At 58.9% G+C, this 12,172-nt stretch overlaps 2 protein-coding genes across 30 annotated transcripts in view; one reads left to right on the plus strand and one right to left on the minus strand.

Moving 5' to 3' along the window:
* The window catches only part of KANSL1 (KAT8 regulatory NSL complex subunit 1), a 91,765-nt gene extending 89,106 nt beyond the window's left edge, over window positions 1-2,659 (plus strand). For all 9 annotated transcript variants that reach the window (XM_084496206.1, XM_084496212.1, XM_084496213.1 and 6 more), the window contains 2 exons: window positions 26-272; window positions 716-2,659. In XM_084496206.1, the coding sequence (XP_084352332.1) occupies window positions 26-272; window positions 716-961 (493 nt within the window). In that variant the 3' untranslated portion in view covers window positions 962-2,659. The remainder of the gene's footprint in view (window positions 1-25; window positions 273-715) is intronic.
* Window positions 2,660-4,047: 1,388 nt separating this feature from the next.
* MAPT (microtubule associated protein tau) overlaps window positions 4,048-12,172 on the minus strand; it is a 43,895-nt gene continuing 35,770 nt past the window's right edge. For 15 of the 21 annotated variants that reach the window (XM_084496254.1, XM_084496250.1, XM_084496248.1 and 12 more), the window contains 3 exons: window positions 10,267-10,348; window positions 9,677-9,789; window positions 4,048-7,109 (listed from right to left, as the gene is read on the minus strand). In XM_084496254.1, the coding sequence (XP_084352380.1) occupies window positions 6,894-7,109; window positions 9,677-9,789; window positions 10,267-10,348 (411 nt within the window). In that variant the 3' untranslated portion in view covers window positions 4,048-6,893. Of the gene's footprint in view, window positions 7,110-7,648; window positions 7,797-9,676; window positions 9,790-10,266; window positions 10,349-10,715; window positions 10,755-12,172 lie in introns of those variants that run through there. The other 6 variants (XM_084496251.1, XM_084496244.1, XM_084496240.1 and 3 more) reach the window with 2 other exon arrangements.

Raw genomic sequence — 12,172 nt, forward strand, 5'->3', positions numbered from 1 at the left:
ACTCTGGGATCTGTTCCTCCCTCAGGTCCTACAGATCGACAGACGGACGGACGACCCCCCAGCTGGGGAACCCCTCGACTCCCCAGCCGGCATCCCCCGACGTGGGCAGCTGCCACTCCCACTCGGAGCTGTCCCACACCCACTCCCCGCGCAGCCCCATCAGCCCCGAACTGCTCTCAGCCCCCCTCACGCCCCTGTCCCGCGACTCCATGCGGCTTCTGTCCAGCGAGGACACGCGCTGCTCCACGCCCGAGGCCGGCCTCGACGAGCAGGTGGGTGCAGGTCCCGGCCGTGGCTGCTGGCGCTAGCGCCGCGCTGCTCACGGCGTCGCTGCAGCGACCGCTGCAGAGGCGTGGAGCTAAATCCGGTGCTCAGACTTGGCTGGTTAATTCCCCTCGCTGGGGGGCAACAGCTTGGAAAGCTGCATGTGGGGAATTCAGCCCCAAAGCTCGGCTGGACGGGAGGTAGAGTCCCGTCCCGTGCTGGAACACGTCCCGCTGCCCACCGGCAGTGGGTTCGGTTTGGCGGCCGCTGCGTCCTCGCCAGGGGTGCTGAAGGTCCTGCTCTCCGTGCCGCGCTAACGGGGCGAGACTGAGCCCGCCCCAGAGAGCTGCCCACCTCAACCACCGCTGCGGGCAGCCAGAGTCACACACAGAGGGGGAGCAGAAGAGTTTGTCCGGAGGCTTTTCCATAGCCTGGTGTCTCTTCCCTTTAGGCCGTGCTGCCCTGGGAGCGGCGCACCTTCCCACTGTCGTACGATCCCAGGACAGAGTGCGAGGACCAATCCGACCCCCAAGACCGGTCGTCGCGCTGCACCCGGCGCACGTCGGGCAGTAAATCCTCCCGGGAGACCGATGGCACTTCTGCTTTGCCCAACCTGGCCAGCCTCAAGAGCCGACCCCCCCTGGCGACACCCTCCTCCTCTTCCTCCGCAGCAGTTCAGCGGCCAGCGCACAGATAGAGACATACGGGAAGACATGAGCAAAACCAACACACAGAACTAACTCTTGGCATTAAAGCTTCCAAAATCTGCGTTTGATATTCAAACATCCTGCCGGGAATTTTCACAGTTTTTAGTGAATTTAAGGAGTTTAGAAACTGTTTTTTGTTTTTGTTTTTTTCCATGTTTCCTTGTCACACAAATGAGAGCCCCCAGATTCCTCCCAGCAGAGTGAAGCCTCGGGAGGGGAGCAGCCCACCAGTCCCCCTCCCTCTTTTCTCCCCTCCCCTCTTAGGTGTATAAAACTAGAGCACAGGATTTAGCTGACTAGCGGACTTCGGGGATAGTTTTTCTCAAGCAAAAGGGTGTCTTTTTCTCTTAACCCGCTCCCCCTCCCTGAAAGGTTTTAGTGGAGTGAAATTAGTGGTGAAAAAGTGATGTCCTGGGATTGCAACCTTCACTAGCTGTCTGTCTGTCCTCATGTGCAGCGTGCCCACCCTGCACCACCACCCTCCGGCGCTGCCCTCCCGCAGCTTCTGGTTCCAGGTGTCCCGGGGGGGGGGGGGGGTGGCACCTCCCGACCCCTGCCCCTCTGCCCCCAGCCGCCCGCCGCCACCTCCTTCCTTCTCCTTGTCCCAGAGCAGCCGCCGGCTGTGCCGAGCCCTGGCCACTGCCTCAGCCGGGGAAAAGGAAGGAAAGGACCCTTTTAGCCGCTTGACGCACAGCTCCGCGTGGGAGGAGAGGGATTTCGGGTGCAGCCCCGTTCACACCTCGCGTTGTTACCCTGGGTGGAAGGTGGGGAGGGGAGAGCCCCCCGCGCGCTGCGAGCAGAGGCAGGACGCGCCGTGCACTTACGGACCCTTCGGGGATGTGATCGTTGGCCAAGGCCAGCAGCAGCTCTCAGCTGGGAGATGCGGGGCTGTGGCTGTGGCTTCGAGCTCGGCCTTTGTGTCCCCTGCAGGGCTGGGAAGGTTGGGTCAGGGCAGCTCTGGGCTGCGGCTCCAAGGAGCTGCCGAGAGCTGCGGGTCGAGGGAGCGTCCCATGGCAGGAGTGGGGCTGGGAAAGTCTGGGTTGCAAGGCCGAGGCGCTGGGGTGGCTCCTTTCGGTGGGTTTGGTCTCAGAGAGAAGGGGAAAAAAGCGAGGTAAGAGCGGCGCTTTGCCGGGTGGGTGGGCAGCTCCCGCCAGCGCTGACGTGCTGGGAGGGATGGGGATCCGTCACCACTGCTTCGCTCCACTTCCACGCACGGTCCGAGAAAGGTGTCGATTCTGTTTCATTTCCGAGTCTGGTCTGACACGCCACCTCCTGACAGGTATTTTATTTTGGAACCGACTTCGCTGTTGTTCCTCCCGTCCCTCCCTCCCCGGCCCTTTGCACCCGCAGCGACTCCCGGATCCCGCACACCGTTCCCATCTGTAACGCTTTCTGATCCCGACGGTGTGGCTATTGGTCCCTGTCCTGTTGCTAGCATTGTGCCTGTCTTATGTATAATCACATCACCAAAAAAGGAAGAAAAATACAAAGGACATATTTTTTTTTCCATTTTGTAATCGTAAAGAAATAGTAGCTAAACTGCTTAATGGTTGGGGTTTTCACAATTTTCAACATTATCTAGTGTTTTTGGTTCTGTTCTAGTTTAAAGGATATGTCATCGTTTCTTTAAAAAAAAAAAAAAACAAAAAAACAAAAAACAATGCTACCATATCCCTCCGCATAAGTGCTTTTCTATTTATAAGGTTGAAAATTCTGAATAACCCTTTTAGCATTATAAAAACCACAAAAAACACCTTGTATTTTGTAAATATTTTCTTTTCCTGCTTTGAGCTGTGTAATGTCCTTGTTATATAGAAATGCTTTTCTTCCGAGAAGCTGATCTTTGTTAATGTCTTGATTCTGTTGGCAAAGCACAAATGTGCTTATAAAAAAAAAAAAAAAAAAAAAAGAAAAAAAAAGATTAAAAAAAAAATTAAAACAGAATATTCCATGCAATGTGTGTTTGTGAAACGCTGGCTTGGGGTGGTGCAAGGGAGCCTTCGGTGTGCTCAGCCCGGTCCCGGCCGATCAGCCGCTTCCCTCCCACCGCCTGGGTGAATGGCCTCTTTTTTCTTTTATACCATTATTTCCCAGCAGTTATTGTCGAGGAGTGAAAAGAGGAATTGTTCCGCGGGATCTCTGGATTTAGGCGTTGCTCTGTGGTATCAGATCAAGCACGACCAGGGCTTGGTGGCGCTTCCCTGAGAGAGCCCAGGAGAGCCGAGGTCTGCCCTGTGGCCACCAGTAAATGCCTGGGGCTGGGTGAGGCGTTTATTTTCTGTTCAGGGTTAAGTCATGCCCAGGTGGGGTTTGTGGAAATGAGGCTGTTACTGCGACACTCGAATGTCTGCAAGAGTGGGAGGCGACTTCCTTGGCTGCTCTTAAATTTCCAAGCTGAGACCATTCTTTGTTCCTGGTAACCCGTGCGGCTGGGAAACGGGCAGCTGCGGGGTGAGTGTTCGCCCCATGATCAAAGGAGTGGGAGGCAGCGACCTGTGCATCACCCGTTTATTTACAACAAGGAGGAAAAATCCAATCTGAAAAGCAAATGGTGGCGGCCAGCGGTCGCACTGGCAGCCGTGCTGGTTGCGGGCATTAAACTCGGGGTTTCTGACCCACAAGAAGAGGCGGTGCCCTTGGGAAAGTTTACAGTGGTTGAAGGCCTTTTGGGGCTGCTTTGTGGCCCCCAAAGTGCTGGCACCGGGAGGGTCCTGAGCTGCAAAAGCTACAACCACGATGAGCAAGGGCTTGGATGGGGGCTGGAACTGGTGAAGGGGACAAAGGCGTCACCGCGGATTTGAAGTGGGCTCTGAAAAACCCCCAGTGCTCACTGCTACCCGTGGGCAGAGCTGTCTACAGTCCCCATCCATGGCACCCCTGGGGATGCTGCTGGCCATGGTGGGGCATTTGTCATGGACCACAGACAACATGCACTTGCCCTCCTCGCCCCCCCCTCCAACCCTACAGTGCAGCCAAAACCCAGCCCCAGTGTTGCGGAGCCCCCACGTGCCCACCACCAGCTCCCTGCTGCTCCCCAGGCGTTTCCACACTCCCGCTCCACGCGACAGAGGCGGCGTTTCTTGTAGTAATGACTTTATTTCCAAATTCACTTTTACGGCAACAGTGTAAACCAGTTGTTAAAACGCACAATACACTATGGACATTCACAGACAGGAAGCTAAGCTAGAATGATACACTGAGATCAAACCTGCCCTCCCCTCCCCAGCGCACGAAGGGGACGCGGGACTGCCACCGCCACGGCAGTCTGACACTGGCAGTTCACTTAACAAGCATAATTTTGAGTGCAGAAAACATGGTTTTGGAATCAGTACCGGTTTCAACCCTTTTCAGACCAAGATGTGTGTGGAGTAAAGGGAAAGCCGTGGGTCGGTCTGGCCAGCTGCTCGCGGAAACCCCCAGGCCCCGGTCTGAAGGCGGGTCAGGGCTGGGGCCGTGGCTCGGGCTGCTGGGAGGGGGCAGCGGGAGGTGCTTGGGGGGGGGGGAATGGGGCTGTCCAGGCCCCCCATGCCCCGGTGGACCCAGGGCAGGGGCCGCTCACTGGAGCTGCAGGTGAAGGCCGGCTCCTGGTGCTGGTGTCCCTCGGGAGCCACACGGAGGGGGCTGTGGGGATGGGGCTGGGCTGGATGAGCTGAGCTGCAGCGCTGCAGCCAGGGGGGTGGAAGGGGTGACGGTGTGGGGGTGGGGATGTCTCCCACTCGCTCGTTTTTACATAGGACAAAAAAGCCACAGCGGCACCTACATCCCACAGCGATACAAAGGGGGTCACGGACTTAAATACAGAGGCTTACAATCATTGAGTCAACTGAAACGGAGCTAGCGACACGCCGGACGTGGGCTCTCGCCCCAGGGGCTGCAGAGACAAGGGCTGGACCCCACCACCACCACCTCCACCCCACCAGCAGCGCTCCAGCCTGGAGCAGGCGCCCTCCCCAGGCCTCCCCCTTGGCCCCAGCGCCCTGCAGAGCCCAGTGGTGTGCACCCGTGCGAAGGCCATGGCAGCTTCCTCACCTCCTGCTAAGGACGGGAGCAGGGAGTGAATGCGGCACTGCCCCGAGTAGCAGCAGCTCAAACGGCCTCGGCGTCTCCCAGTCACCACCCCGAGGCCTCCCCCCTGCTGCCCCAGTCAGACCGGGATTTTGGCCCCAGCACTGCGTGCCCCTTGCTGGGAAAGCTCGGCTTTCCCTGCAGCACGGCCCTTTGGGCCCTTTGCCGGTCCTGTGGGGCATCCCCCCGCCCTCAGCCCCGCTTCCAGCTCTGCCCCAGCCCCTCAGCTCACGCCTCCTGGGGGAGACGGGGAGGGAGGATGCTCGCTGAGCTGCACCGATCGCATCTCAGCCTCTTTGGTTGTAGAAGGAAGGGGCACGTGGGGACGGCGGTGGGTGCAGCACAGCCCCCGGCCACCCCCTCACGAGCCCTAGGTTGCCACAGGAACAAAAGCGGTGAAAGCAAGCAGGCAGCTCCTCTCCCCTGCGTGGTGTGTGGGGGGGACGGGTAGTGCTGTGTGACCGGGACACCGGGTGGGTGCAATCGTGCTGAAACCGGGAGGGCACCTTGGAAAGGGGCGGGCAGTGCCACCGAGCAGCCGCTGGACTCGGGACAGGGCCGGGGGGCGCTGCCGCCACGCACCACTAACACCTCCCTCGCGCCTTCCCCTCGCGTTCTCCCATTTGTCTCCTACCGCTGCCAACGGCACGAGACCAGCAGAGCCATGGAGCTGCCACTTCCGTGACCTCTTAGCTGACCTTGCAGGGAAGAAAAAAAAACAACAAATCAACCCCAAACTGTTACAAGCTGCACCCAAATCCAGGAGCCATCCCAGCCCTGGAGCTGTGAGTGCCCCTCGTGCCGCGTCCCCGGGCCCCGGGAAGCGCACAGCCGCGGGGGCGCAGCACCGGGACACCCTGCGCGGCCCCCAGGCCCCCCCAGGGAGTGGGGAAGCGGCGCTGCGTGCGCCCACGCACCCGGCAGGCATGCAGTGCCGGGTCTGGGCACAACCCGGAGCTCGGCAGGGGCTCCCCACGCCTGCCCTCCTCGCTGGGCTGCGGCGGAGCCAGCGCGGGGCAGCGCACAACTACTTACAGCGTTTTCAAACACATGCTCGTTTATGAAAACAATCACCCTGGCACGGTCCAAGCATATACAGACATATCTACTCTACGACACGAGGGGCTGCCAAAGGAATGGGGAAAAGCCTCTACTCATCCACTCAGCGGTTCCAGCACAGCCTCGGAGAGGGGGCCGGCCGGCCGGGGCCCCTTCTGCAACGGGACACCCTGGTGTCGCCGGTACTCCAGCTGCCGGAGCTGAGAGCGGGATTAGGGGATACCTGGCAGTTACCTTCATACACATCTCGGCTTTCAGAGGGAAAAACAAAAGGTTTCTTCCAAATCAGCAGGCAAATTTAATGCAGAAAGGGAGGGCGCCTGCCTGCAGTCCCTGGCTGCAGCACCCACTACCTGCGCTGAGTGCAGGCCAGGCCTCCAGCCCGGGCATCGTTAGGGTAACGAGCGTGGGGAGCCCCGGGGCTGTCACCCCCGCTCCCCGCAAGGCCCTTGGGGTGCTGGGGTCAGCGTCGTGCTGGGGCTGCCCCCTCCACCCCCTGGCTCCTTCCCGCCGGGACAGCGAAGGGACGAGGGGACGAGGGGAGGGAGCGGGGACGGGCACGGGCTGTGCGCTCCGAGGAGCAGGGGGAGAGGAGGTTTTGTACCTCATAGTGTCTGATTTTGAAGTCCTGGAGCTAGAGCTGAATGAACAGTAAAAGCAGGTTAAATCATTAACCAGTTAGGGGATGGGGAAGCAGCTGTAAAAGGAACAGAGGAAGAAGGCCAGATTATTATTTTTGTTTCTTTTCTTTTTTTTTTTTTTCCTTGTCTTCTCTCATCTTTGCCCGCCGTGCCCCGATCACAAGCCCTGCTTGGCCAGCGAAGCGGACACTTCGTCAGCTAGCGTGGCGAGCTGGGGGGAGTCCACCATATTGATGCTGCCGGTGGAGGAGACATTGCTAAGGCGGCGCGGGGAGGCATCTCCGGAGATGGTGGGGGACTTGTAGACGATTTCGGCGCCGTGGTCAGTCTTGGCTTTGGCGTTCTCGCGGAAGGTCAGCTTATGAGTCTCAATCTGCAATGAGAGGAGAGGTCGGTGAGATAGAGGACGGGGAGCGTGGTCCGGAGAGGCCGTTTTTACCTGCAGGCCATCCACTGGGCCACTGCCATGGTGCAGCTGGGAGGAAAGCGGTGAGGAGGCAGCCGAGAGCCGAGCGTGGCGCTGGGGACAGCCCCCTCCCATGGGCTGCCAGCTCGGGTCATTGGCCTGATCCCTCCCAGTGCCCCCAGTCCTCAGGCACGTCCCTTCCAGTCGCACACACTGGGAATGGGCGCAACTGGAAGGGGGTGGCAGGACTGGGGCACCTCGGGATGCTGCCGACTCCTTCCCAAGCGCCCAGCCCTGGTGCAGGGCTGGGTCCCGGGCACAGGACTCAGCTGGCACGCCCAGGGCTGCTCCTGCTCCCCTGGCTGGGGTTTATGCGGTGGGGGGGACGCGCACGGCTCGGCTGCCCCTTACCCCACGGCCCAGCTGCTCCCACGAGCCAAACCCCTCTCTCCTGGCGAGCGCGAGGGGAGGTGAAGTGGATGAGGTTTATGAGGTTTGCTACTTACTGGTGCCCTCCCCAGCCAAGTGCAAGGCTGGGGGCTGGCTCTCCGGGGGGGTGGGCGGCTCCAGCACCAGGGACTGGAGCCCAGCGGGGTCTGGGCTCGGGGTCCGAGCAGCCTGGGGACAGGTCTTGTCTTCCTTGCCTTTCTCTCTCTACAGGTGAAGAAACCCGCCCAAGGCGGTGGGGTGCAAAAAACGCATCAGCAACAAAGAAAAAAAAACAAGATCCAATAAATGTCAACCAGAAGGAAAAAGACCAAAAAAAGAAAAGAAAGAGAAAACTGGTGGAAAAAGATCTGAAAAACCAGGCCATTCACTGACTCATAGGAAGAACAGCATCGCCCTGGGAGACAGGAGCCAGGCTTCCCCTGTGCGGCAGGGGACGGCACGTGCTGCCAGTGCAGGTATGGGGCAGAGCACGGAGCACCCCAGTGCCTGCACTGCAGCCAGCTCAGCTCCGAGGTATTGGGGCCAGGAGAGCTGGGGACGTGTCCAAATGGATCCTTCAGCAAGAAGGGGAATGAGGACGAGGGAAAGGCTGGGAAAAGGGCAGCAGAGCCGCCCCCAGCCGCTGTGTTTGCGGGGCTGACCGGGCACGGCTGTGTCCTGTGCCCACCCTGCGGCCACAGCATCCCACCTCGGAGCACCTGAGGATGGTCCCGGTGCTAAGGTGTGAAGGGGAATGGGCTGGGAAAGGGAAGCAGACGAACTCCAGACTGCCAGCCTCCTCCAGGTGGGGATTTAGGCAGGATTTGGGCAGCTGCCATGTGAGGAGGCTGAGGCAGGTGATCCCGCTGCCAGCTCAGCCCCCTGCAAATAAACTCCCCCTCCAGAGGGCAAGTTCTTCAAGCTATGGCCCAGTGAATGTGCCCGGGTATGAAAGAATCGTCAGCATCGTAATAATAAAAATGATGAAAATGGGCTCAGTGAAGCACAGGGCAGTCTGATGCGTAGCAGCAGCGAGAGAAGGGTAAGGAAGTCAAGCCGTCCCTCCGGCAGAGGCCAGCACACCGCTGGGAGATGAAGAGCTGGGAGGTGCACAGAGAAAACATGGCCAAGAACAGAGTGCCAAAACACAGGAGCCGAAATAGAGCCTTCCCCTCCCATCGAGAAAAACAGTGTTTGAAAAACAAGCAAGAGAAAAAGCCCCGTTCCCTAGGGAAATTCATCCATGTGTGTCACCAGGCTGGGGTCCCAACGCCGTGCTTCCCCCATCTCCCGGCCACCCTGCCTGCAAGGGGCTCGTCTGTCCTTCAGGTGTGGCTGCAGAGGGGTTTTTCTTGCTGACCTTTACTGGGAAGGCACCATCAAAGCCTCTGGCATGACCAGCTCCCTCCAGGTTCAGGATTTCACCCAACTTGCCTGGTTTTTCACTCTCAATTTAACTCCCCCAGATGCACGCCACTCCTGACACAGCCCTTGGCCAGCCTCGTTTGGGAGACTGAGATCTGAAGGAAGACATCACCTTTCTTCGGAAATGGCAGCCTCCTGCACAGCCACCTCTTCTAAATAAAGCTAAGCCTTTAATGCTCCACTTTCACTGGGGAAACGATGCCCACGCAGTGCCCTGACCGCCAGCTCCGTGCCACGCCGCTGAGATTCATCGGCAGCACGCGGCGCAGATGCTGACAGCACCCGTGAAAGGTTCCAGACACAAACCTGTGGTGCGCAGCCTTCAGAGAACAGCAGAAAGAGCAGGAAACCACAGGAGGGGACATCGCACGCGTTCACACTCACTCAGGTGGCCGTGGGCAGGAGGAGGACAGGCTTCAAGCCCCACAGCTCCACCACCGCCAGGCTCCGACGTCCCCGGGGCTGGAAAACGCAGCCCGGGAGCCCTCAGCTCTGCCTCCTTCCACGGGCAGGGTGCTTTTACTGACTGCCCCCCACCAGAATTTGGGCAGCAAGTGGTTTCAGGTCGTGTGGGCTAAAGATGAGCCTGGCCAGTGGGTCCTCCTCTGAGCCCAGCCTCCAGGCACTCTCAGGGCACACGGACACACGCAGCAGCAGAGCAGCCCCGCTCCCACCTTTACCTTTTTATTTCCTCCTCCAGGAACGTGGCTGATGTTATCTAAGGACCCGATTTTCGACTGCACCTTATCTTTGAAGTCCAGTTTCTCAGATTTCACCTCCACCTGGCCACCGCCTGGAAGAGAAGAGCACCAGGAGGGCAAAGTCAGCTCCTGCAGCAGCCGGGAGAGGAAGAGCTCCAGGCTGAGCCGAGCGCTGCTGGGGCTGTGCAGAGGGCAAGGACCACAAAAATGGTAGCAAGAGTTTTGGAAACCCAGTGAAGTGGGGTAAAGAGACTTTCCAGAGGATGCCGTGCGGAGCTGGTGGGCATCCCAACGCTTCAGAGAGCCACAGGCAGGGCGTTATTACCCTTACTCCCCTCCACACCCTGAATTAATCCTAAAGGGCAGCGGTGTGTTGGGACAACCAAGGATGTCCGTGGACCAGAGCAGATCCCTCCCCAGAGCAGTTTTACGGTGTCAGAGCTGGGAACAGCGCCCAGCACCACGCTGATGCTCCCTCCAGTCGCTGCCCAGGCATCTCCCCGCACCCCCTGCGTTACCCCCGCCGCCCTGGGAGCCCCCAGGGACCAGCGCGCAGCCACCTCGGGTACCTGGTTTGTGATGGATGTTGCCCAGGGACCCACATTTGGACGTCACGTGGCTCAGGTCCACCGGCTTGTAGACGATTTGGACCTGTCCGTGCGAGAAAGGAGAAGGCGATGAGCCCGCTGCCAGCACCAGGGTGCCCGGGGAGGGGGAGGCACAACACACAGCAGCACCTGAGCTGGATTGGAGGGAAAGGACAGCTCCAGCCCCGGTGAGATTAACAGTACAAAAGAAACCGGCATCGGAAACGGGAGATCATTAATGCCCGTGTGCAGGAGCCTCTCTTATCATGTCAGCATGCACAAGATCACCTCTCCACAGAGGGGGGGAGTAGAGGCAATTTTAAAGTGCTTAAGTGAGAAAGAAAGTGGAGTGGTGATTAATTAAGATTTGCATACACATCATCCAAAAGGAGGAGATATATACCAGAGAGAAAACGTAAAAAATTAAATACCTTTGCTGGTGTAAAACATAAAGCTTATGTCCACAAAAACTGAAAGAACAGAAATGATCAATGTGCACAGAAATTTTAAAAGAGTGACCAAAATATGCATTTCTGAAAAACGCTGCAATGGAAATAACGGTTAACAAAAAAAATAAATAACTAAAAAGCAAAAGCAAAGTCTAAATATCCGGCAGGAGTTCACATAATATAAATTAAAATGGCAATTATAACAGACTGAACTGCAGCAGTACTGCAGGATTTCCTGGTTTTATGCTGCTTTTTTGGTTGTTTCACACGTTATTGTCCCTGAACTGGGCTCCGGCACCTCCACCTCTGCCGCCCCGTCCGAGGAGCGGCCGCGGTGCCGTGCCGGGAGCCACGGGGTGACACGAGACACACACACGGGGACGGTTAACGGGGAGCTTTTAGTGGCTGCGTTAGAGGTTAGACACCACGCTGGAAAACGCCAACATCTGGAAGTCTGGGAGCAGCGGCAAACACAGCACGTGCACACCACCGACACCAGGACTGGGAGACAGCGGGGCGAGGGCACGTCCCCAATCCCCCCGAAGTTGCTTTGGAGCCTGGTTTTGGACTCACACCTGCGTGCGAATCGGCTCTGGCTGCAGGTAGCGAGCCTGTGCAGGAGAAACCAGCTCACGGACACCTCCGGGTTGGTCCCATCCTGCTGGGGAGCAGCTGGCTCTCGGGAGCAGGCTGGGATTTTGGGGGAGCGGGTGCTGCTCTCTGCACGCTCACCGAGCTCTCAGACAGCTCACGAGGGATGTGCCGGCACCAAAGAGATCCCTGCAGAGGAGGGGACCCCTCCGAGCAGCCAGGCAGCCCCCGAAGCAGCGTGGCCGAAGGGTTGGTCGCCCTTCTCTATAGCACCCCGCACCCTGCGCTGATTCGAGAGCCCCAGCTCTCTTGGCAGCCCCGCGGCCGCCGTCCTCAGAACCAGGTGGGGACGTGGCTGTGCACACTGCTAAGGAACGTCCCCCCCTTCACCAGGAAAACACAGGGGGACACAGCGTCCCTGGTGCTTGGGATGTGCAAAAATCTTCAGGGAGGTGCAGGGCCTGGCTCCTGCAGGGCCACAGGCTCGGTGCCACCGCCCCGTGCCCCGTGCCCGCAGGCCAGGCTCGTCCCGATGCTCACGCACGCCAAAAGGCACAGGTAAATGAGAGGGGGGGGGGACAGGGAGAGGGGAGAAAAGCAACCCCAGGGGCTGGGAGCACACTGCAGAGACAGACATGGAGACAGGGTGGGGGGAAGCTCACACAGTTAACGCACTGGGTAGGAGGAGAGCTGAATTCACTTGGGAGGCAGCAGACAGCCCGCAGAAGGGCAGAGCCTTTCTGATCCCAGGGCCTGGGAGCACCCTGGGGCACTGCTGGGACCTGGGTCTGGAAGACCCCCCCCATTTCCAGAGCAAGCAACCTGCACCCCAATCCCTTTCTGCTCTC

This window comes from Aythya ferina (genome assembly GCF_964211825.1).
Source record: "Aythya ferina genome assembly, chromosome: 23".
Lineage (NCBI taxonomy): Eukaryota > Metazoa > Chordata > Aves > Anseriformes > Anatidae > Aythya > Aythya ferina.